The 25,155-nt window shown below is 41.3% G+C and overlaps 2 protein-coding genes across 3 annotated transcripts; both read right to left on the bottom strand.

Moving 5' to 3' along the window:
• Positions 1–4,160: 4,160 nt before the first annotated feature.
• LOC127619797 (DNA-directed RNA polymerase I subunit RPA43-like) lies at positions 4,161–12,255 on the bottom strand. The gene is made up of 4 exons (XM_052092788.1): positions 11,942–12,255; positions 9,046–9,187; positions 7,001–7,209; positions 4,161–4,705 (listed from the first exon to the last, which is right to left on the bottom strand). The coding sequence occupies exons 1-4, from the start codon at positions 12,214–12,216 to the stop codon at positions 4,321–4,323; spliced, it is 1,011 nt and encodes a 336-aa protein (XP_051948748.1). The 5' UTR covers positions 12,217–12,255; the 3' UTR covers positions 4,161–4,320.
• A 2,766-nt stretch (positions 12,256–15,021) lies between these two features.
• LOC127619801 (transmembrane protein 196-like) lies at positions 15,022–24,597 on the bottom strand. 2 transcript variants are annotated; one of them, XM_052092795.1, is made up of 4 exons: positions 24,433–24,597; positions 23,809–23,865; positions 18,634–18,888; positions 15,022–15,111 (listed from the first exon to the last, which is right to left on the bottom strand). In XM_052092795.1, exons 1-4 carry the CDS (start codon positions 24,595–24,597, stop codon positions 15,046–15,048), a joined length of 543 nt encoding a protein of 180 aa, XP_051948755.1. In that variant the 3' UTR covers positions 15,022–15,045. The 2 variants fall into 2 exon arrangements, with proteins under 2 accessions (XP_051948755.1, XP_051948756.1); XM_052092796.1 differs by having other exon boundaries at positions 15,046–15,111; positions 18,619–18,888.
• Positions 24,598–25,155: the final 558 nt, after the last annotated feature.

The following is a 25,155-nucleotide window of genomic DNA, read 5'->3' on the forward strand; positions in this document are numbered from 1 at the left end:
AATAATTCACCTCATGAGCACGAGGGCCACTTATCAGAAGAGAAGCCTAATAAAACCGACAAAATGTCACTTTCTCACCCCACACCGTATTGCAGCTCTCCCAGCAATTGAAAAACTAAGCGAGAACAATTCAAACTATGAGCCACGCTGGCCACGATCCGACTCAACACCTCCCACGATCCTAAAGGATGAGAGATCCAAACTCCCCTGAAGCTGTGAAAAAGACTCACTTTGTCTTTTCAAACAAAAGGGGCAAAAGAAAAGCAAAATGTATTAGTCTGCACCTAATCCCAACTGACTTGTAACTGAAATGCGTCCAGGTTTTAGTTTTCTTCCTCATACATACATAATTATGAGGATGCAACGTTGCCAGATTTTGCAAGAGAAACAAGGAGAATTACTTAATTTAATTAAGGCGGCTGTGGCTCAGGTGGTAGAGTGGGCCGGTTGCCAATCGCAGGGTTGGCGGTTCGATTCTCGGCCCACACGACTCCAAATGTGAAGTGTCCTTGGGCAAGACACTGAACCCCAAGTTGCTCCCAATGGCAGGCTAGCATCAATGACAGCTCTGCTGTTATTGGTGTGTGAGTGTGAATGGGACACAGTGTAAAGTGCTTTGGTAACCTCTAAGGATAAAAGAAAATGCTATTTAAGTGCAGACCACTTAATATAATAACCTAACCTCTAATGTTAACAAATATATTTCACTAATGTTAATAAAAACCTTGTTGTAATGTGTTACTTAAAGCTGAAGTACGTCATTTCTACACAACTAGTGCCACCAAACGGGATTGCATAAACTTTGTTTTCCAAAAAAGCTTTCTGAATTTCTTTATTGGAGTAAAGTCAGATGGTTTAAACAAAAAACAATCAGCACAGGTAGATTTTTTCCTAATATCACAAATTGTTGTGCGCTTGCCTGTTTATGTTTTGATGACAAAAGCAGAGAATAACCTGATGATTTAATATCTTACGTAAACACGGATTCTTGTACTGTCATTTTAAATGAGCCGATTTTTGATAGACAATTCACAGCAATACTCTGATTACTATTACGGTAATTAACAATAACATTTTGTATAGCGCGTCACAAACAGTACAATTTAACAACTGCTTTTAGTGATTGGTCAGTAATGTGCTGCAGGGGCCAATCACTATTGAAAACCCAAATATGCTACTGTATTCAGAAAGTATTCCCCCAAATACTCAACCAGAGTAATAATAGTAATTATTATTTATTTCTTTTATTTGTGAAGTCAGTTATCGTTAGTGCACATGGCAACACTGGGTGTGAAGTGGTTTTAATGTGATGTCAGCCAACTCCCATGTGATAAAAGAAAACCACGGGCCGCTCTGGCTGAAGAACTGATCTTTCAGTAAAACTCTTTGATTTACTGCACTGATGTTCATACACTGTTCCCCTTACACACACTTACTCACGGGAGGAGAGCATTCCCACCCACACCTCAATGTTTTCAGGATTGATTCCTGGCAGTCCAAAAATTTACATGAATCACTGACTGCACACATGGTATCAGCAAACAAATCCAACAAACTTCGAATACTTGCGATGACTTAACTAATTCGTCCCAACATGATTTTTAGTGGATACATGTAGTGTTCCTCTCAAGTTCACATAGGGTTTCTAGAAATGCAACCAAAGGTGGAGTTTATCATATACGTTTGGCAACGTTATTCATAATCTCCAATTCTTAAAACCCATAGTGAAATTCCAGAGGGAACCCATGGTATATTATGGCAGATTCACACATACTCTGAGTGGGGCATGCGCAGCGCGTTGCATTTGGGCTTTTCACATTGGCTGCATCTCTTTTCTAGGTTTAATTGTTCAAGTGGAAAATGGCATGAGGGTAAAAACTGTTCTGGTGCCAGGATGGGGGATTTCTCCTGAAGTCCACTATCATCTCCACTGTTTTGAGTGTATTCAGCTCAAGGTTGCTGTGACTGCACCAGACAGCCAGCTGATCAACCTCCCATCTGTATGCAGACTCGTCACCGTCGTGGATGAAGCCGATGACCGTGGTGTCATCTGCAAACTTCAGGAGCTTGACAGTGTGGTCTTTTGCAGTGCTGTCATTCATGTACAGAGAGAAGAGCAGTGGAGAGAGAACGGATTCCTGAGGAGCACCGGTGCTAATAGTGGGGGTCCCGGATGTGAGTTTCCTCAGTCTCACTAGCTGCTGCCTATCAGTCAGAAAGCTGGTGATCCATCGACAGATTGGGGTGGGCACGGACAGCTGGGTCAGTTTGGTTGAGAGAAGATCAGGCATAATGGTATTGAAGGTTGAACTGGAGTCAACAGATAGGATCATTGCATAAGTCCCAGGTCTGTCAAGGTGTTGCAGGATATAATGCAGTCCCATGTTGGCAGCATCATCCACAGACCTGTTTGCTCTGTAAGCAAACTGAAGGGAGTCCAGCAGGTGTCCAGTGATGTCCTTCAGGTAGGCCAAAACCAGTTTCTCAAATGCCTTCATGACCACAGACGTGAGAGTCACAGGCCTGTAGTCATTAATTCCTGCAATTTGGTTTTTTGGGAGACCGGAATGATGGCGAGGCATTTAAAGCAGCAGGGAACTTCACACTGCTCTAGTGATCTATTGAAATCTGTGCGAAGATGAGGGCCAGTTGGTCAGTGCAGACTTTCAGATAGGCAGGTGAAACACCATCTGGGCCTGAAGCTTTCCTAGTCTTTTGTTTCCAGAAGACCCGGCACACATCCTCCTCATTAACCAGGAGTAGCAGGAGGGGGTTCCAGGAGTTGTTGGTGTCAGCCATTTGTTGATTCTCTACAGAGCAAGGGTGAGGTGTCTTCAACTTGTGATGATTTTCAGACCTTTCCACACAGATGCAGGATTGTTCAGCTATTCAGAGTAGCTTATTTTAGCCACTCTGATTTCCTTAGTCAGTGTGTTCCTGGCCTGGTTGTACAATATTTGATTCCCCACTTCTGAAAGCATCCTCTTTGGCATGACAAAGCTTTCTGAGTTTTCCTGTAAACCATGGTTTATCTATATTGAATGATAAAAATGTCCTAGTAGGGATGCACTTATCATCACAGAGACTGATATATTATGTCACAGTACCTGTGAGCTCGTCCAGGTCTGTGGCTGCAGCTTCAAAAACACTCAGCTTGTAGGTCAAGATCTGCTTCATTGGTCCATCTCTTTACAGTCATTACTACAGGCTTAGCTGTAGCCGTTTCTGTTTTTAGGTCAGGAAAAGTCCCAAATCTGCTCGAGGGACAGAGTGATATGCATCCTTTACAGTGGTGTATCAGTGATCCAGTACATCTTTGTCTCTGGTAGGGCACGTGAAGTGTTGTCTATATTTTGGCAGTTCACAGTGAAGTTAGTAAAATCACCCAGAATAATGGTAAGTGAGTCCAGGTGGTGTTGCTCAATACCTGTGATGTGATCAGCCAGCTGTTGCAACTCTGCGTTCATGCATGCTTGTGGCGGGATGTACACACTCACCAGAATAAGCGAGGAAAAGATGATGAAGAGCTTACAGAATAAGAATTACAGAATAAGCTTACAGTTGATGAAGAGCACTTCTAAATTAGAACAGCACATCTGCTTCAATGCTGTTACATCTTTACGCCAAAATACGTTTTTGTAAATGCATGTTCCACCACCTCTCACATGAATTAAACTAGTTCTACTGTACATGTAAAAGCTTAATTTAACACTAGTATTAGGCCTCTCTCACCTACATTAATGTTTAATAGGTCAACCATTATGTTATTTGTTTGCACTTAACTATTAATATTCATAGTCTATTAATATTATGATAATAAGCTAAAGGTTTACTATATATATATATATATATGTGTTATTTTAAGGGTAATTTTACCATGTTCTGTGCTTAAGTAAAAATAGAAAATGCTGGCAGAACAGGAAAGTGCACGTGTATGTCCATAATAATAATAAAACAGATATTTGTGATTGTAAAATCTCATTTGATGAGCTTTCTTTTTACAACGCTAGAATCAAGACTTTTATTCTAAAGGGAAATTGAGAACGTTTTAGGATTTTGTTTAGAGTTTAACAGTGCAGAGAAAGTTAAATACATACTGCCCTCTTCAGGTAAAAAGAAACATTACACATTTTTTACAAGACAACATTTATTATTTCTGTAAATATAAATCACACATACTCTTTAGTATCTTACTGACATTCAAGCCTCTTTCAGATCACTGTTAATAGTTTATTAAACCCTCTATTTCTGAAAGAAAATCATTTGTCCCTTTTTTTCTTTTTAGCAACAGGCATTTCAGAGGAGTCCTGGAGGGTTTCTTCACTCTCTGGCCCGTCTCTTCCTGCTGGTCTTATCACTGATATACCCGCTGGAGTCACTCGCTAGAAGATCGGAGGGTAAGCTCTCATCTGACTCTTTTCTTTTGTCTTTCTTCTTCTTCTTCTTTTTGTCTTTGTGATGTCCATTTGAATGGGAGTCCACCTCCATTGTGTCCACAGTCGTTTCGTGGTTTTCAGATGTTTCCTGCAGGTTGCTGTCGTTTATAGACTCCTCCTCCACAGCAGACTCCTTTTCGTGTTTGTCTTTCTTTTTCTTCTTCTTCTTGGGCATTGGATTATCAGTTGTATCTTCTGTGTTTTCTGATTCTGTTGTCGGTTCAATAAGGGCTTCATTTTGTTCAGTTTGGGCCATGAGCTCCTGCACCCTGAAAGTGAATACAAGTTAAAGCATTAGTAAAGGAAACATCTTCTGCAAACGTTTTGATAAATGTGCCAAACTTCTGACTTCAGCATAAAAGTCTGGTCCATATTGCATCTTATTTTGGTCAAGAACCGCCACTTCAACAAGCGACCAACCACAGTTAGATTTTTTACATGGCATATAGGGGTGGTCGCACACCAGAAGCGTTTGGCGGACTACATGCCACGTTCTAAAATTTCACCCAAATCATTATCAGTGGATATATTTTGTTTTCTCTAGCCTTGTTCATTCTTGAAGAAGGTGAAAAACCTTGGTAACTTGTGTATACTGTCTGCCACCTGAACCACGTTAACATGCCCTGTGTTTGATACCCGTGCCGTGTCCTAGATGCAACGCTTCTTGTCCGGTGTGCGACCGTTTTATCGGTCCGACGAGCCCAAGCCTGATAGCCTACTGTGTGTTAGTCATGTACTTTACTGTTAAGCTCCATAAAAGAGCTGTAAAATAACCATTTAATTAGTCAATACGACATGTGCATTTTATTCAAAGACACTTAAAGACATGCGATAGCTTTGTGAATTGCAAAACGCTGCGTTTAATAAGTAAATGTACAGTATGCATGCGCAGTGCATTTTAGTGAATGGCGCTGCTCTGTTGACACACATAGCATTCGCAGGCTGGTGATATTTTGATTATTGATCGGCACTTTATTTTATAAATTTATTTTTGAGGCATCGATATATTAGAATTAGCTGACATTTAAATTAGAAGCCCAACTGATGTGCTTTCCAATTCACTCAGTTGGCCAGTTTAACAGTCTGGTGTAATAGCAATGGCAGACCACAAGAGGACGACCTCACTCGCACACACGCACGTGCACTTTGGTGCAGCTATCCTTATGAGGACCTTCCATTAGACGCAATGATTTTTATACTGTACAAACAATAGATTATATCCCCTAACTCTAACCCTACCCCCATACCTAACCCTCACAAAAACTTTCTGCATTTTTACATTTTCTTTTTTTAAGTGATTTTAATTTTGGGGACACTAGAAATGTCCTCAAACCACATTTATACCATAAGACCCTTGTAATTACCTGTTTGTTACCTAAAAAAAAAGTCCTAGTAAACCACCTAAACGGTAAGAATGCAGATACTGAAGTTGCAATAAACATCACAATACTCTATGCCAGTGGTCACCAATTAGCATTGAGATGGAACAACCGTTGTCATGTCTCGTGGTCTGGATGGGAAAAAATCAGTGGTTCAGAGTTCGGACCCGGACCGCGAGACATCATGACAACGGTTGTCCCATCTCACCATTTTGACACTTTCTAGCAGCATGGCAAAACAAAGGAACGGTGTACACCGCAAGCACTCCAGGGGTAGATGGCACTAATTTAGATCTTTAGTTCAGTACCGCCGCTCCCTAAATGCAGAATATGCATAGGGGTCCACGTGCAGAAATGCTGTCGGTTTGCACTCCAGTTGCCAATTACACATTCGGCAGAGCAAAAGGCATTTACAATTAACGTGGATGTTTAAATGGACTTATACAGTTAATCAGCCCGAAGTAGCTGCGATAGTTGCCATTACCCCCATGAGGGCATGGGGTATATGCGTAAATACTGCTTGCGGGACAAAGTGCACTGATGTATTTCTGCAGATTTAAAAATATACACTTAAAAACTGCTGTCAAAAGAGCCCATATTTCTAGAAATCACCCTCAAAATGACCATCACCATGTCACAGAAAAGCCCACGTTATCATTAGAGCCAAAACTTGCATCAACATGCTGCCTTAAGTTGGAGCTGCAATTTTAATCTTGAAATATCTGCTTGTCTTGGTTATAAATGAAGGCATTTGCATGAAGAAACTATATTTAAGCAATCTCTCACAACTGTGATGCTTTAAAGAAATGGTATTGGGACATCGCTATTTAAAAGCAGTGGCACTCATGTCAAGTTTAACAGATGGTGACAAATGGTTGGAAAATGTGACCATTTATCAGGAAATACAGTACATCACTACTTTTCAGTTATGTTATAATTAGTCTGTATGTCTGGAGCCCTGCTACTTATTATTTCTTAGCAGTTGTATGTGAAACTAACACTGCAACAACAAAAATAAAAGAAACGCAAATTCTTCCATTAACATGCAAGCCGGTTTTAGTCACAATGACTGGGATATTCTTCAAAAATTCAGTTTGTATTTAACGGAAGAAATTCATACCGTTTAGTGCGATAGGTGAGTAAATATTCTTGAACTTTATGCCAGTCATTGTCTTGAACACATACCTGGATTTCTCCAGCCTTCCTCTGATAAGCAGCACACCTGCAGCATCAGCGTCCAGTTGGAAGACCTCAAACTCCAGACTGCTTCCAAAACTCAGTACACAGTCCCTCCACTGCTCTGGGGTCAGCAGACTGGGCTTCACTACTGATGCGTTAAAGCATCCATGAACAAGACATCCTACATGACCCACTCCGATTTTATTAATTACACCCTGAGGGACACAGAAAATAACATACTGAGAACACAGACGCAAATTTAAGAATTCTTCTGTAATCGTACACAGACTATAAAATGACAAATAAAGTGCACCTCAGTTTGCGAAAACATAATTGTTAGTGATGCACCGATGTATTGTCTGCCAGTATTTATCTGCCAATTATTGACCAAATTAAAACCATCGGCATATCGGTTATATGCACGAAAACGCTGATATAAAAAAATTATGGTTTATTTATAATTAATTAGAAACATACTGTTAAAACACCAAAATAATAGCCACAATAAGTAGAAGAACACATAATATTTAATTATTTTTCACGTTCTCATGTTAATGCGGAAAAACCGCCATAAACGGACGTGACCTATAGGCTTCATGATGAGGTAAACCATTCAAAATGCTTGAAACCAGCAGACTTTGACTCCTGTGATATCAGTATGATGTCGTTTAATGCAGCTTGTTTAATTGAAATAAGATTGAAATCGCAATATTGGCTTGTGTGGTTACTAAACCTTAAAGGAGACCTGTTATGCTCCTTTTTACAAGATGTAATACAAGTCTCGGGTGTCTCCAGAATGTGTCTGTGAAGTTTCAAACGGATCATTTATTACACCATGTTATAAATGCCTCTTTTTGGGTGGAATCAAAAACACGCTGATTTCGTGTGTGTCTCTTTAAATGCAAATGAGCTGCTGCTCCCCACCCCCTTTCCGGAAGAGTGCTGTGCCTTTACAGCTCGTGCTTCGGTTACTACAGCAACAACAAATCAGAACCAATATGACTGACAGCATAAATACCGGAGTTTAGGCAAGGCTGGGAAGAGAAATCGGCCCGGGATTTTACATAGCAACTGGCCCAACTGGGGTGGGGGGGGGGTCACTGTCCTTTTCTGCATATCGTGGCGCCATTTTGCGGTCCGTTCTGCATAACGCGGTGGCTTGTTTTAGCTTATCGCAAACAACCCAGCGGCCGGCTCAGTTCTTCAAATAGCCAGTCCGCTCCTGATCGGCCCAAAAGTGCGTCAGCCCCCCGGGAAAATGCCCAGTATGCCAGATTACCAGTCCAGTTTGTCCACTGCATCTTCAGTGGCTCTGATGCCGGGAGTACATGAAGACTCTTATGTTCACTTTTACAACAACAACAGAACACTTATGACGCTTATGAAGCTGAGACATTATTCTTCTCAATAGCGGACTGTGTGTAGATCACTTCGGGGAGGAGCTATGATAATAGGGTGGAGTCAGTCACCAGTCGTGGGTGTGGCCTGCTCTAACGTGACGTCACTTTAGAGCAGAAATGATAACCGTTCATTTTGACACACTGTTTTTGATGAATAGAAATATAAGAAAGAGGAGTGGGAGGACTTTTAACATTGTAGAGTGGTTGTGTACACACACACCGACTCACATTTATGTACAAACACCATTTTGAAGTGAACTTTGCATAATAGGTCCCCTTTAAAAGGCTGCGTTTGTGCATTCAGTGCTTCAGTCAGCGCTGTGTGAGCATGCAGCGCCCTGTAGCGTTCTAGATGGCATTATCCATTACATCTCTCCATTTATCTTTTTCATTTATCTTTCTCTTTAAATTAAAAACAAATTGTCAATTTTTTAAAGCATAATTCCCAAGTACAACATTGATCTAATTACAAAACAAGGTAAGTGGCAAAATATCGGTAGGTCAAAAGTTTTCATATCGGTGTACAGAAATGCACTTACAATGGTATTCAATTGGGCAACCAGTGAATGTTTGTTTTTACAACCTGAGGTACGAGTGCAAAATGCTGTCCATACAGCTTAACCGAAATATTGGTGAAAAAGAAAGACATACCACAAGCTTAGATCCTTTCTTCGGTCTGAAGATCACAAATGAAGCCTCGATGTTTAGGTGAATAAATCCTTGATCATCATATATACCTCCATGTGGTCCAATGACTTTGATATTATCATAGGCTAAAGGAACGCCTTTCAGACTGAAAAAGAACACAAAGATAAACAAATAGGGAGTTATTAAGCATGACCACTAAGGCCAAAACTACAAGGTAAGTAAGCCCCAAATATTGAGCACATGTACATGCACACCAATACGCTGATTATCTGCGTGGCAAGAAATACACGACAATTGAAATAATTGCTTTGCTTTTGACATCAAACCGTAAGTATGCATACACAACATGTGCATATATACATGCAACGTGAAAATCAGCGTAATGGACAAAAATCTACCTGTGTTGATTGGTTTATTGTAACACCGTTTATGACTGTACACCAATAAAAGAACGCAGTTTTATGTGTTAACATAACCACGTTGTCAGCTTAAGCATGATCGGTGTAAAAACATGCATGTAAACACACGTGTTGTGCACATGACGCAACACCATAAAGAGTCATGTGCACAACACGTGTGTTGTGCACATGACTCTTTATGTGTTGCGTCAAAAGCGCAGAATAACGCGATTAGTCACGTAAACGTGTATTTCTTGCTTTGTTGGATTTTTTTAAACAAGCTGATTTTTCAGTGTGCATGTAAATGGGTTAAATGATGTATACATATACACCGATCAGCCACAACATTAAAACCACCTGCCTAATATTGTGTAGGTCCCCCTTGTGCCGCCAAAACAGCGCCAACCCCGCATCTCAGAACAGCATTCAGATCTTATGTTCTTCTCACCACAATTGTACAGAGTGGTTATCCGAGTAACCGTAGACTTTGTCAGTTGGAACCATTCTGGACTCTAAATTTCCTTATCGGCAGACCACAGACTGTCAAATTAGGAAATCAGCACTTTTTGATTCTGACCACCACAAGTGTGTGTCCTGAGGCCTCTCCAGTATTTTTGTACTTTGGGTCCCGGGTCTGTTTAACATCTGCAGTGACATGATGACTTTACCAATTGACGACTGGCTATTTTATTTAGAAGGCGGGACTTATTCCACCATATTGGTGATTGACAGATGACGTAAACCAACGTGCATTATTGGCATCGGCACTATTTTTTAGATATTGTGGTTGGAGTTTGTTCGCTTTGTAGATCTAAAATCTATGGTCAGACACGTCTCAGAGAGCACAGATGCTAGCAAATTATTGATGCCAACGTCAGCGGTCGTAGCACTGAACGAGCAATCGTTATTATATAGTTCAAGAGGGCAAACAGTGGAAGTTATCTTATTATGCGAGATACAAAAAAAAACTGCAAAGAGGCAAAGTTGCATGTCATCCGCCACCGTGACCGCAAGTGGACTTTTGAAGCTGAAATAATGAGTGGACACTCTTCATGCTCTTTCATTCAGCAAGAGAGGAACAACATGGATGTTATTATACCAACCATCTTGGCAAGGAGGATGGATTGTATCACAGTCAGGTATAGGAGAGAAATCTACTAACGTTACAACAGGTAAGACGCAAAGTTTTATTTTCACTACTTGCAAATTAACTTGCAGGATCTGTGCCGATCGGATTCAGTCCGATCGGGCACACAATTTTGGACCTGTGAAGGCCTCTAGTCAAGACTGCACAACACATCAGTGGCACCCAGCTACCAGCTGTTGAAGACCTAAACAGCATGCGCTGCCAGACCAGAGCACTGCGGATCATCTTGAATCATTGTACTTGAACAATTACAATATAGATCTTGAATTGAAAATATTTGAACATTTATAAAAGTAAAATCTGATGACAAAATAATAAAGTATCGGCCAAAAAATTATATCGGTGCATCCATAATTAGGGCTGAAACTAACGATTATTTTGATAAATCGTAAATTATTAAAACGATTATTCGACTATTCGTTTAAACACAAATTTATAATCCAGCGGTCAAACTCGCGCGAGCAAGGAAGGCGAAATGTTTAGAGTTTAATGTGATCTCTTGTTACGTTGAATGACATCAAACGACCATTCGAGAGATATATATATATATATATATATATATAAAGCCATTACCACCAATTTGATTACAGACACATACACTTGTACGTTTAGTGAATGACACTAAACACATACAAAATAACTTGTTTTTCGTACATTTTACATTTGACCTGTAATTGGAAGAATAAAAATGAACATGACAAACTCAAAAGGTCATGGGGTAAGTCAAAAGTTTGATTATAAATGAAATAGATTCAATTGACTTCATCAAATAGCACATGTTTGACATTTATGAAACCATGTAGACTGATAGTATACAATGGCGTCGTCATAGTTTCATGAATTCTAAAACGTCATAATGCAGTGCCACATAAATAAACACCACTGACTTCCATTAAGTAGCAACAGACACCCAAAAACATGGAACACAAAAACTTTCTGTGATATATTATTGATACAATGGCAGACATATGGTATTCTGGATTCAACCATGATATTCAGATTACAGTGAAAATAGCACTACATACAGTAAATATGGTATTAATGCAGTACCATGGTAAATATCATAGTACCATTGTTATTACAATGACTTTTAGGGTATAGTACAATGCCATGATATTAATGGAGTACAATGAAAAAAACATTGTATGTGAATAAGGTTATTATTCAGTACCATAGTACTACAAGTTTTGTTGTTTTTTTGGACAGGTTACCGTACTATGGTTTTAGACTTGACCTTGGTGGTAATACCATGGTATTTTGGGAAGACCATATACATGCCACCGAATTCAATCGAGTAGAAACGTATTATTGCATCACTGTACTATAGTATTTACTTTGTTGTCTGTTGTTTTACCTGTTGGAGTATTTGAGCAGTTCGGCGTTGAGTTCCTCCTGTATTCCGGTGCGTTTCTTGCGCAGGTACACGGGCGGCAGCGCGATGTGTTTGCGCTGAGTGTCCAGAACTAGACACGAGTAACGGGAGTCCAGCAGCTTCACCGCGTACGCAAACGACGGGATCAGACACGGAAACACCGCGGCATCTCCACCTGATATCGGCGCCTTGGTGGACACATCTGCGGAGTTTGTGACAGGTTTTATAGATCCGTCCTCCTCCGTCCAGTTCGCCATGCTACAAACATGTGGAGGAACACGTGGGACTGTTCTGTTCTTCTTCTTCTTCTGCTACTGTTTATTGGCGGTAAGTAAACCAACATTGCTGCATTACCGCCATCACGTAGACTGGAGTGTGTGTACATAACCGGGTAGGAACAAAATAAATAAATAATAATAATTATTATTATTTTATTTTAGATATACACTCAGGTTGAAGTCATTAAAACCAATGTTTTAACCACTCCACCGATTTTATATTAGCAAACTATATTTCTGGAAAGTCGTTTAGGAAATCTACTTTGTGCATTGAGTAATCTGAGTTAACAGATTGTTTCACTTTTAATTGACTATATCACAATTCCAGTGTGTCAGATGTTTACATTTACATTTATGCATTTGGCAGACGCTTTTATCCAAAGCGACTTATTACAGAGACAATCCCCCTGGAGCAACCTGGAGTTAAGTGCCTTACTCAAGGGCACAATGGTGTTGGCCATGGGGTTTGAACCATTGACCTTCTGATTAACAGCCCTGTGCTTTAGCCACTACGCCACCACCACTCCATGTTTACATACATTATTTTCTGGAAAATTCCAGAAAATAATGTCAAGCCTTTAGACAATTATCTTCTGATAGGAGGTGTACTGAATTTGAGGTGTACCTGTGTGTGTTTTGTAAGGCCTACCTTCAAACTCAGTGCCTCTTTGGTTGACATCACGGGAAAATCAAAAGAAATCAACCAAGACTCAGAAATAATATTGTGGACCTTCACAAGTCTGGTTCATCCTTGGGAGCAATTTCCAAATGCCTGAAGGAACCATGTTCATCTATACCAACAATATTATGCAAGTATAAACACCATGGGACCACGCAGCCATCATACCGCTCAGGAAGGAGATGAATTCGGTCACCTAGTGATGAAAGTAGTTTGGTGCGAAAAGTGCAACTCAATCCCAGAACAACAGCAAAGGACCTTGTGAAGATGCTGGAGGAAACATGTAGACAAGTATCTATATCCACAGTAAAACTAGTCCTATATTAACATAACCTGAAATGCTGCTCAGAAAGGAAGAAGCCACTGCTCCAAAACCACCATAAAAAAGCCAGACTACAGTTTGCAAGTGCACATGGGGACAAAGATCTTACTTTTTGGAGAAATGTCCTCTGGTCTGATGAAACAAGATTGAACTGTTTGGCCATAATGACCATCATTATGTTTGGAGGGAACAGGGAGAGGCTTGCAAGCTGAAGAACACCATCCCAAATGTGAAGCATGGGGGTGGCAGCATCATGTTGTCGGGGTGTTTGCTGCAGGAGGAACTGGTGCTTTACAAAATAAATGACATCATGAGGAAGGAAACTGATGCGTATATATTGAAGCAACATCTCAAGACATCAGGAAGTTGAAGATCAGTCGCAAATGGGTCTTCCAAATGGACAATGACCCCAAGCATACCTCCAAAGTTGTGGCAAAACGGCTTAAGATCAACAAAGTCAGGGTATTGGAGTGGCATCACAAATCCCTGACCTCAATCCGATTGAATATTTGTGGGCAGAACTGAAAAAGCGTGTGCGAGCAAGGAGGCCACAAACCTGACTCAGTTACACCAGTTCTGTCTGGAGGAATGGGACAACATTCCAGCAACTTATTGTGAGAAGCTTGTGGAGGGATACCCAAAGTGTTTGACCCAAGTTAAACCATTTATAGGCAATGCTACCATATACTAACAAAGTGTATATAAACATTTGACACACTGGGAATGTGGGTCAAATTTAATAAAAGCTTAAATAAATGATTCTCGCATCTATTATTCTGACATTTCACATTCCTAAAATAAAGTAGTGATCCAAATTGACCTAAGACAGGGAATGTTTTCTACGATTGAATGTCAGGAATTGTGATAAACTGAGTTTAAATGTATTTGGCTAATGTGTTGGTGGCATAATATTCCCAAATTCCAGTGAAGCACTTACATTTACATTTACATTTATGTATTTGGCAGATGCTTTTATCCAAAGCGACTTACAGTGCACTTATTACAGTGCACTTATTACAGGAACAATCCCAATTTTATAAAATTATAAACTTCACATCTCACCGCCTTTAAAGCCACCAAAAATTGGCCCCATTCACTTCCATTGTAAGTGTCTCACTGTAACCTCAATATTTGCTATTTTTACAGAAAAAGAGGGATTTATTTTTTGTGGTAATCAACATTATGCCACAAATACTGTCGATTGAGCATAACTTGTACTGGACCCAAAATATTCCTTTAATTGTTTAATGACCAGCCAATATCCCACAAATGACATTTTACATCTTTATTTCATTTGAAGCCTCCATATAAAAATACTGTAAATTAATAAATATCTTTACAGGCATTGTACAGTGTGCACTTTTTAACAATCAGGATAAAAGCATTCAGTATACCATACAATATCAGGATTACAATTTCAGATTCAACATTCCCTTTATCTAGATACACGGAGAGAGAGAGAGAGAGAGAGAGAGAGAGAGAGAGAGAGAGAGAGAAAAAGGAGAGATAAATTGCATGCTTATTTCATGCTCAGTGGAATGCTTTCTTCTGCACTGACCTCTCCTGAGGTCATCAGGTAACCAGACACTGATTGGTTATCAGTCTGTTCAATACTGTTATCTGACCCTACGTCTGCTCTCTGAATGTACTTCCTCTTGACTCAACTGTCAGACTGCCTCAGCCAGTCAGAATGAACTGTCAGTCAGATTTAGCCAGTCAGAATGTAGGACTGTCAGCCTGCCTCAGCCAATCAAATGGAAGATCTGTGCTTATAAGAGTGTGCGGGCACGGCACCGTTGGCGAGCTGTCATGGCGAGGCGCTCCGTCCACTGTAGGAGATTTGAGAGATGCCATTGCTGGTGTCCAAAACCTCCTGCCAACACAAAGAAACAACAGCAGAGTTTGTGAGAAGGTGGTATGAAATGTATATTCAAAAAGACAAGAGAGAGACAAGACCCATTTTACTAGATCTTCAGAAGAAAATGAGTGGTGCTTGTCTTTGCTGTCACATTGTCAGGGTGTTATGGGTGGTTGCCAAAATGTATTAATTTGGTTGCTATTGGAGTGTGTTTTTAGCACGTTGCTATTCAGTTGATAGGGTGTTCTGGGTGTCTGCTGGGTTATTGCTTAATGTCCATCTCTAAAAGTCTCTATGATATTCTGGCCTCTGGGTCATTCCTACAATTCGGCGACTTTCCGGATTTGAAAATTTTGAAAATTAAACATACTTTTAAAGGTATCTTTATGTTTCAACATTAATGGACATGTTAGAGATTTTATAACTCATACAGGGCAAGATTAATGACTTAACAAATTGAAAATGTCCATTGAGTTAGGTGGGCTGCATCAGGGTGGACATGGTCTGTGATACATGGTCATATCCAGCTAGCATACTGTATGTAAAATTAACCCTCCTATGGTATTGTCATTTTTGATCAAAATAAATTTTCTCTTGATCTGAGCAGTACAAGACTTGGTGACTTTTCCTCCATTTGCAATCTAACGACCCGGCCCCGCCCTCCGCCCTGCCACACCAACACACCCCCTAAACCCAACACATCCCCTAAACCCAACACAACCCCTAAACCCGACACATCCCCTAAACCCAACACAACCCCTAAACCCAACACATCCCCTAAACCAACACATCCCCTAAACCCAACACAACCCCTAAACCCGACACATCCCCTAAACCCAACACAACCCCTAAACCCAACACAACCCCTAAACCCAACACATCCCCAAAACCCAACACAACCCCTAAACCCAACACACCCCCTAAACCCAACACATCCCCTAAACCCAACACATCCCCTAAACCCAACACATCCCCTAAACCCAACACAACCCCTAAACCCAACACAACCCCTAAACCCAACACATCCCCTAAACCAACACAACCCCTAAACCCAACACATCCCCTAAACCTGACACAACCTCTAAACCCAACACACCCCCTAAACCCAACACATCCCCTAAACCAACACAACCCCTAAACCCAACACATCCCCTAAACCCAACACAACCCCTAAACCTGACACAACCCCTAAACCCGACACATCCCCTAAACCCAACACAACCCCTAAACCCAACACATCCCCTAAACCCGACACAACCCCTAAACCCGACACATCCCCTAAACCCAACACAACCCCTAAACCCGACACATCCCCTAAACCCAACACATCCCCTAAACCAACACAACCCCTAAACCCAACACATCCCCTAAACACAACACAACCCCTAAACCCAACACATCCCCTAAACCCAACACAACCCCTAAACCCGACACAACCCCTAAACCCGACACATCCCCTAAACCCAACCCAACCCCTAAACCCAACACATCCCCTAAACCCAACACAACCCCTAAACCCAACACATCCCCTAAACCCGACACATCCCCTAAACCCAACACATCCCCTAAACCCAACACAACCCCTAAACCCAACACATCCCCTAAACCCAACACATCCCTAAACCCAACACAACCCCTAAACCCAACACATCCCCTAAACCCGACACATCCCTAAACCCAACCCAACCCCTAAACCCAACACATCCCCTAAACCCAACACAACCCCTAAACCCAACACATCCCCTAAACCCGACACATCCCCTAAACCCAACACATCCCCTAAACCCAACACAACCCCTAAACCCAACACATCCCCTAAACCCAACACAACCCCTAAACCAACACATCCCCTAAACCCAACACAACCCCTAAACCCGACACATCCCCTAAACCCAACACAACCCCTAAACCCAACACATCCCCTAAACCCGACACATCCCCTAAACCCAACACATCCCCTAAACCCAACACATCCCCTAAACCCAACACAACCCCTAAACCCAACACAACCCCTAAACCCAACACACCCCTAAACCCAACACATCCCCTAAACCCAACACAACCCCTAAACCCAACACACCCCTAAACCCAACACACCCCTAAACCCAACACAACCCCTAAACCCAACACACCCCCTAAACCCAACACACCCCTAAACCCAACACACCCCTAAACCCAACACATCCCCTAAACCCAACACAACCCCTAAACCCAACACACCCCTAAACCCAACACACCCCTAAACCCAACACACCCCCTAAACCCAACACATCCCCTAAACCCAACACAACCCCTAAACCCAACACACCCCCTAAACCCAACACACCCCTAAACCCAACACATCCCTAAACCCAACACAACCCCTAAACCCAACACACCCCTAAACCCAACACACCCCTAAACCCAACACAACCCCTAAACCCAACACATCCCCTAAACCCAACACAACCCCTAAACCCAACACACCCCTAAACCCAACACAACCCCTAAACCCAACACATCCCCTAAACCCAACACAACCCCTAAACCCAACACAACCCCTAAACCCAACACATCCCCTAAACCCAACACAACCCCTAAACCCAACACATCCCCTAAACCCAACACAACCCCTAAACCCAACACAACCCCTAAACCCAACACATCCCCTAAACCCAACACAACCCCTAAACCCAACACATCCCCTAAACCCAACACATCCCCTAAACCCAACACAACCCCTAAACCCAACACAACCCCTAAACCCAACACACCCCCTAAACCCAACACATCCCCTAAACCCAACACAACCCCTAAACCCAACACATCCCCTAAACCCAACACATCCCCTAAACCTAACCTCACAGAAAACTTTATGCATTTTTACATTTTCAATAACACTAGAAATGTCCTCATAAACCACATTTTCAGCATAATTTCCTTATAATTACTAGTTCGTAACCTATACAAAATGTCTTCGTAAACCGTAGTTTGATCAAATCTAAATATGTATCCAAATGCATATCTTGAGATAAAATGTAAAAAGATGTTACAACAAGCCATCAGACTAAACAGTATGTGGCTACAGCCATCTACTGGCTGTTACTTGCATGACATGGTTTTCAAATCATAGTATTTATATTTTGTTCTCCAGATGGCAGAAATCAGCATTTCAATTTATGTCACATGCTCATATTTTCTTCATGTTTCATCTTATAAAAAAGGTTACATAGATTCATGTCAAAAATCACCATGAATACTAAAGGGAGGTGCCATTTTTTGGCCTTTTTAACCTTAGCGGTATTCAAAGCACTTTACACTATGACTCATTCACCCATTCACACACACACTCACACACCAATGATGGCAGAGCTGCAATGCAAGGTGCTAGCCTGACATTGGGAGCAACTTGGGGTTCAGTGTCTTGCCCAAGGACACTTCGGCATGTGGAGTCATGTGGGCCAGGAATCAAACGGGTCAAATTCAATGCCACTTTGACTTTTAATGTGTAAGATACTGCCACACAAAACGGCACAAACATACCAGCTCGTGGCGTACCTTCTCTGCCATTTCGTGCGAGTGATGTAGTGAATGCTCTCGCTCCAGAAACATGCGCTGCTGCTCGCTGCTCGCCAACCTGCAGGTCAACCATGTGGACAGAGTGCAGCTGCTGATACCGAGACACGAAAGAGACATGACGGCCAAATGAAGAGAGCGCGTGGCATCTGAACGCTTGACCAGCGCACGGACAAACTGGAAGTTTAGGATTCCACTGATTAACCCACAAATACAGCAGGAGGAAAACAATATCATCTGAGAGAGAAGAGAGTGAGAAATAGAGTTAGATTTGCATGGGTATGACATGCGCACATGCTATATGTATAATCTCAACAATAAGCAATCATTCTGTCTGTCTGATATTCTTATAATTCTCCACAGCTATTATTATTATTAGTGTTGTCAGAGCGTTTTGATGCTTTAGCACAGGACAGAAAACCTTGAATTTGGGAAGTCGTTTCATCATCCGCATCTCGCTGCCAAAATACTGACTTCCAAGCCAGTGTTAAATATATTTTTTGTTTATTATAGGGTAATATTGGCCCTCTGGAATTGTCATTTTATGGAAAATAATAAATCATTACCAACTATCATACATAGGCATTGTTTGTGGCTCATCCAATCAAATCGTAGAGCTGGAGCTATCCATATAATAATATGTAAACACTCTATAAACTGCCTTTGATCTTTATAATGTCCACTAATGTTTGTTTTTATTATTGTTCCTACTAATACTGTTCATCAACTAAATGCTCAGGCAATATTCTATAAAAAGCACATTGTGCTGGACTGAGGGAAAGAAGAGAGAGGGAAAGTTGTGATCGTTGCACATTAATTCAACAGCATACTGTCCATACTTATAAAGGTCAACGTATATAAAGCGAGAAGCGTACAGCTCAGCAGAATAACTGTATACGGGGGACGATGACGAGACTGTTGTACACCAGTAGAATGGTTGTGCTGCTCTGTGATTTTGTAATCGGTTAGACCACGTAAAGACAGCGACAGCAAACTGCTAATTCAACACTTCAGGACCTCAAATTACACAAGAGACTCTAAAGTACAGCGGACACATTTACACGCTATCCTGGACGGCACACACAGTACAAATGCTGCCATTGGTAGACACCATGGGCATTTTCAGAACAGCGCACTAGCATACTATTTTTTGTAGTTTGCAGTATAAATAATTTGCATTGCATGTGAATGTTCTGCATACATGGACGACTCGCAACGCTGTATCCACAATGCAGTGCGCTCAACTTCACTGATCTCCAGTGTCATCAATGAATCAGTAATATATGTATCTCTCTTGACTTACTAATTGATCAGGTTGCCCGAATTGTATAAGCAAAAGTGAAATATAAAGGTGCTAATTGGATGCCGCTCTTTGATTTAAAAATCATCGCTTACTGTTCAACATGATAGGAAGTATACAATATATACTGTGCAGTATAACATAAGTCGTATTCCATTCTAACAGCCATTCTGTGTCACATGTACAGACCGATATATCAGACGATATTTGGCAATTTTGCGAGTATCGTTTCAGCCCATAACGATTTTCAAGTTTATGCAAGTGTGAGTAAACATTGCATAAATTAAGTGTTTCACTTTAGAACTTTTCTGTTTGATTTGCTGTTGTCAAATTGAATTATGTTTATCGGCATCTACTGTATATCGGTCATCCTGCTCTCCAGATATCGGTATCCGCAACGGCCATTAAAACCCATGTCGGTCGACCACTACTCACATGGGCTAATTCACTAAAACTATTGCATGATTGAATAATATATTGAATCATTTTTTATATTTTAGTGTTAAAATGGAGTGGTGGTGGCATAGTGGGCTAAAGCACACAACTGGTAATCAGAAGGTCACTGGTTCAATCCCCACGGCCACCACCATTGTGTCCTTGAGCAAGGCACTTCACTCCAGGTTGCTCCGGGGGGATTGTCCCTGTAATAAGTGCACTGTAAGTCGCTTTGGATAAAAGCGTCTGCCAAATGCATAAATGTAAATGTAGATAATGGCAAAATGGCCAAATATCGTCCGATTAATGGCCTGCCCGATATATCGGTCTGTCACTACATGTGACACAGAATGACTGTTCAGAATGGAATACTAGCATACTACTAATGGTATACTGCAAAGTATATTTACATTTACATTTATGCATTTGGCAGACACTTTTATCCAAAGCGACTTACAGTGCACTTATTACAGGGACAATCCCCCCGGAGCAACCTGGAGTGAAGTGCCTTGCTCAAGGACACAATGGTGGTGGCTGTGGGGATTGAACCAGCGACCTTCTGATTAACAGTTAAGTGCTTTAACCACTACGCCACCACACACCACATCGTATATGGTATATACTGTATACTGTTGCACGATTGTAGTATTATAGAGCAATGCGCTCTAAGTCCTCGTGGTGGCGTAGTGACTCGCCTCAATCTGGGTGCCGGAGGACGAATCTCAGTTGCTTCCACGTCTGAGACGTCAATCCGTGCATCTTATCATGTGGCTTGTTGAGCGCATTACCATGGAGACCTAACGCGTGTGGAGGCTTCACTCTATTCTCCGCAGCATCCAAGCTCAACTCACCACGTACATCACCACATTATAGCGACCACGAGGACGTTACCCCACGTGACGCTACCCTCCCTAGCAACCAGGCCAATTTGGTTGCTTAGGAGACCTGGCTGGACTGTTGTTAAATGTTTACGTTTATCGGCAATCCTGCACTCCAGATATCGGTATCGGCCATTGAAACACATAACAGTTGACCGCTAGTCACATGGCCTTATTTATTAAAACCGTTGCGTGATTGTAGTATATATTGATTCTTTGAAATGTTTACAGTTCCATACTGTAACAGTAGGAAGTATACAGTATATACAGTGGAGTATACATAAGTAGTTCACTAGTATACCATTCTGAACAGCCATTCTGTGTCATATGGGCAAATTTCCTAAAACTATGCAAGATTGAATCTGCTAAAACTGCATAACCATTTCACATACTATTTCAGTTTACAAATGTTCTGCATTATATACTGCGTAGTATGCAGCAAGCATTTAGCTAGTATTCCATTCTTAACATAGCCCATATTACATTAAACGCCTTTGAGGACTAGCCAAACACACCTTTATATACACAATGTTTGTGTTTATGTTAACACTGAAGAGTTCAATATTTACAGACAAGATGCTCAAGTTGTTCCATCCGTAAATGTGGGGAACGTTTATGGGCTGATGGGGCGGGTTTCCTTTTAGCCATTCAATACTGTATGGAAACAGTACAAGCTCTCCAGAACATAAAAGCCCAAGAAACAAATTTAATCAACAGGAGGGAGCCGGTGAACCGTGCATGAGGAACTATCTGAAAGCTTGTAAACAACAAAGCTGTAGAAATGACAGCAAGTGTGAAAATATCCGGTGCAAGATCTGAGAGAACTGGATAGTGGATAGGAGACATCTGGATTCTCTCAGACTAAAGTTTCACATGAATATTGATTTGTTAGTAACGCTCTCTGCTGGGGCGGCTCTCTCCACTCCGAGGTTGCTAATTGTATCTCCTGTCGCAAGTGAAATTATTTACACTGAGATATTTACACACGCTCGCTGCGAGCTGGAGTTCGTCTCATTGGCACCTGATGTGGACATTTGTAGCCACGTGCATTTTGATACGGCATCACCAAAACAAACAATTTCTGCTCTGAATTAAGATCACCAAAATGTGATTTTGTGTAGTGAAATAATAGAGTTTGTGTGTACTAGTGCAAAAGAGTTAGTTGTAAAATACTAGAATACTCGTACAGTAGAATTTATGTTGGGAGACTACAGTGTGTGTGTGTGTGTGTGTGTGTGTGTGTGTGTGTGTGTGTGTGTGTGTGTGTGTGTGTGTGTGTGTGATCAAATATAATGGATTGTGTATTCTAGTACACTAGAGTGTGTGTACTAGTAGTATAGTATACTCAACAAAGTGATCCACTACAAATGACTAATTACTTCTCCAGCATTTTAATCAGCTTATTGATTAAAAAAATATCGCATTACAAATTACTTTTAAGTTTCTTTCTAAAAAAAGATTGATATATTTCCTACTTGTTCATTGTCACAGTTACATTCAGCTACATACAGAGTATACACTCACCAACCACTTTATTAGGTACAGCTGTACGCCAACTTATTCATGTGATTATCAAATCAGCCATTCCTGTGGCAGGAGTGCAGTGCATAAAATCATGCAGATACGGGTCAGGAGCTTCAGTTTATGTTCACATCAACCATCATGATGGGGAAAAATGAGATCTCAGTTATTTCGACCGTGGCATGCTTTTTGTTGCCAGAGACTGCAGTGGGCACAGGCGCACACAAAACTGGGCAGTAGACGACTGGAAAAACATCACCCGTTATGATAAATCTGCCAGAGTGGTTATCTGAGTTACCGTTGCCTTTCTGTCAGCGTGAACCAGTCTGGACATTCTCCGTTGACCTCTCTGATCAACAAGGCGTTTCCGTCCGCAGAACTGCCGCTCACTGGATGTTTTTTTTGTTTTTTGGCACCATTCTGAGTAAATTATAGAGTTATTAAAATGATATACTCAAACCAGCCCGTCTGGCAGCAACAATCATGCCACGGTCTAATTTCTTTCCCCATTCTGATGGTTGATGTGAACATTAACTGAAGCTCCTGACCCGTATTTGAATGAGTTTATGCACTGCACTGCTGCCACATGATTGGCTGATTTGATAATCACACGATTATGTAGATGTACAGGTGTGCCTAATAAAGTGTTCGGTGAGTGCATATTTTACTACAGTAGCATGTTTGTACTCGTACAGTAGAATGTGTTTTCCAGAATACTAAAGTGTGTGTGGATTCGGATATGTGAATATCGCTTGTCCCTACAGTGATAAAACAACCTGAACGGGGTTGAACCAGCAACAGTCCCCCACGTGGAAAATGGCATAATAAACAAAATAATGTCAAAATGCTGAATAGTTTCTACGAGGGTTAATTTGATGGGTAGAGGATAGCAAATATCATTAGCTTAGGATAAGAGCAACAGAAGCTCATGGAAGGTCTCAACCATGATAGAAAACATACAGTACATGTGCATCAGATTGTGCATTCAATCAAGTGTGTGTGTGTGTGTGTGTGTGTACTCACAATCAATCCCGTTCTTTTCCGTGCACACAGCATACCACACATTCCACAGATGAGAAACTAGAAGACAAAGCAAGAGACAAATGAGAGATCAGTCAGAACTATTTCCTAATCACAATCAAAATAAACCAAAAGAAAAGACAACAGGAGGTTATGGGACTTAAATACTCATACTGGGTACAGATTACAGTGGAATCCCTATAAGACCAAAACAGATGGTTTTGAGGAGTTCATGGGTATGAGTTCATGATGCCGGAATTATCTCAATCATAACACTCTGAAAAATGCCACAAAATGTCAAAATCAGTCAAATCACATGTTATTAAGAGTTTTAGAGCAAATCTACAGACGTTTGTGTCTGTGAAGAGCCAGAGTGAACAACCTAAGATAGGTTTAAAACATCTAAGTCATAACAGCTCACATTTGAAACTCATGAAAGATGGAAAAAGTGTGCCATCTAGGTTAGATTAATCGGTTTGGATGATTATATATCCTTCTAAGAGTTTAAATAAAAATAAGCATGTAAATCTAGGCTAATGTCAGAGTTTTGTGTTTCCTTAACGTCATTGAATAGCTATTCGGATCAATAATGTATGCTGGAAGAAGACTAAAAGAAGTGAGACGTACACACACTCCGCTCCATACCGGAGATGCGTCACCCTGTTGGGTTTTGTGCTTCGCTTTCGCCCGGCTGATGCCCACCGCGCCCAGGACTATGCTGGACACCCCGAGCCCTATCTCCAGCACCGACAGAACCAACAAACTCCAGATGATCTTTCGGCTGGAGCACATCTTCGCTCGGGCATCCTTCCTGACAGGTGCGCAAAAATATACGGTAGCTCTTTTCAACGCTTCACTCCATCTTCAGAGATGAACACAATACATGATATCCTGAGAAGTGTGCAGATGAACATAACAAAGTAGTATTTCCCGAGCAGATTTACAGATGTGAGGATATGGGTCTTCTAGATGGCCATGAATCAGTGCGCAAAGACGCTCTCCATGGCGCGTAAACGCCACCAGTTTAACTTTACCCTCCTCCTCACACTGTTTACCATGTTTCTTCTCCTGCCCATGTGATTTACCCACAGTTTGGAGTAAAAGCCCCTCCCATTGTCAGCCTGCACTTTCTACGATACTAGCAGCTACTACTGCAGTATATTATTAAAATACTTTTATAATCGTTACATAATTATTTGACGCGACGTATTTGACAAGTTTTGGAACAGTGATGTTCTACGTGTTTTAGATTTGATCTGTCAGGTCGATCTTGCAGGATATGTTGTGAGGAGCAAAACCCTGTCACACAGCGGGGCAGATGTCCTGACGCACACACAGCCGACGCGTTTA

The sequence above is a fragment of the Xyrauchen texanus genome, chromosome 26 (assembly GCF_025860055.1).
Source record: "Xyrauchen texanus isolate HMW12.3.18 chromosome 26, RBS_HiC_50CHRs, whole genome shotgun sequence".
NCBI classification, from domain to species: domain Eukaryota; kingdom Metazoa; phylum Chordata; class Actinopteri; order Cypriniformes; family Catostomidae; genus Xyrauchen; species Xyrauchen texanus.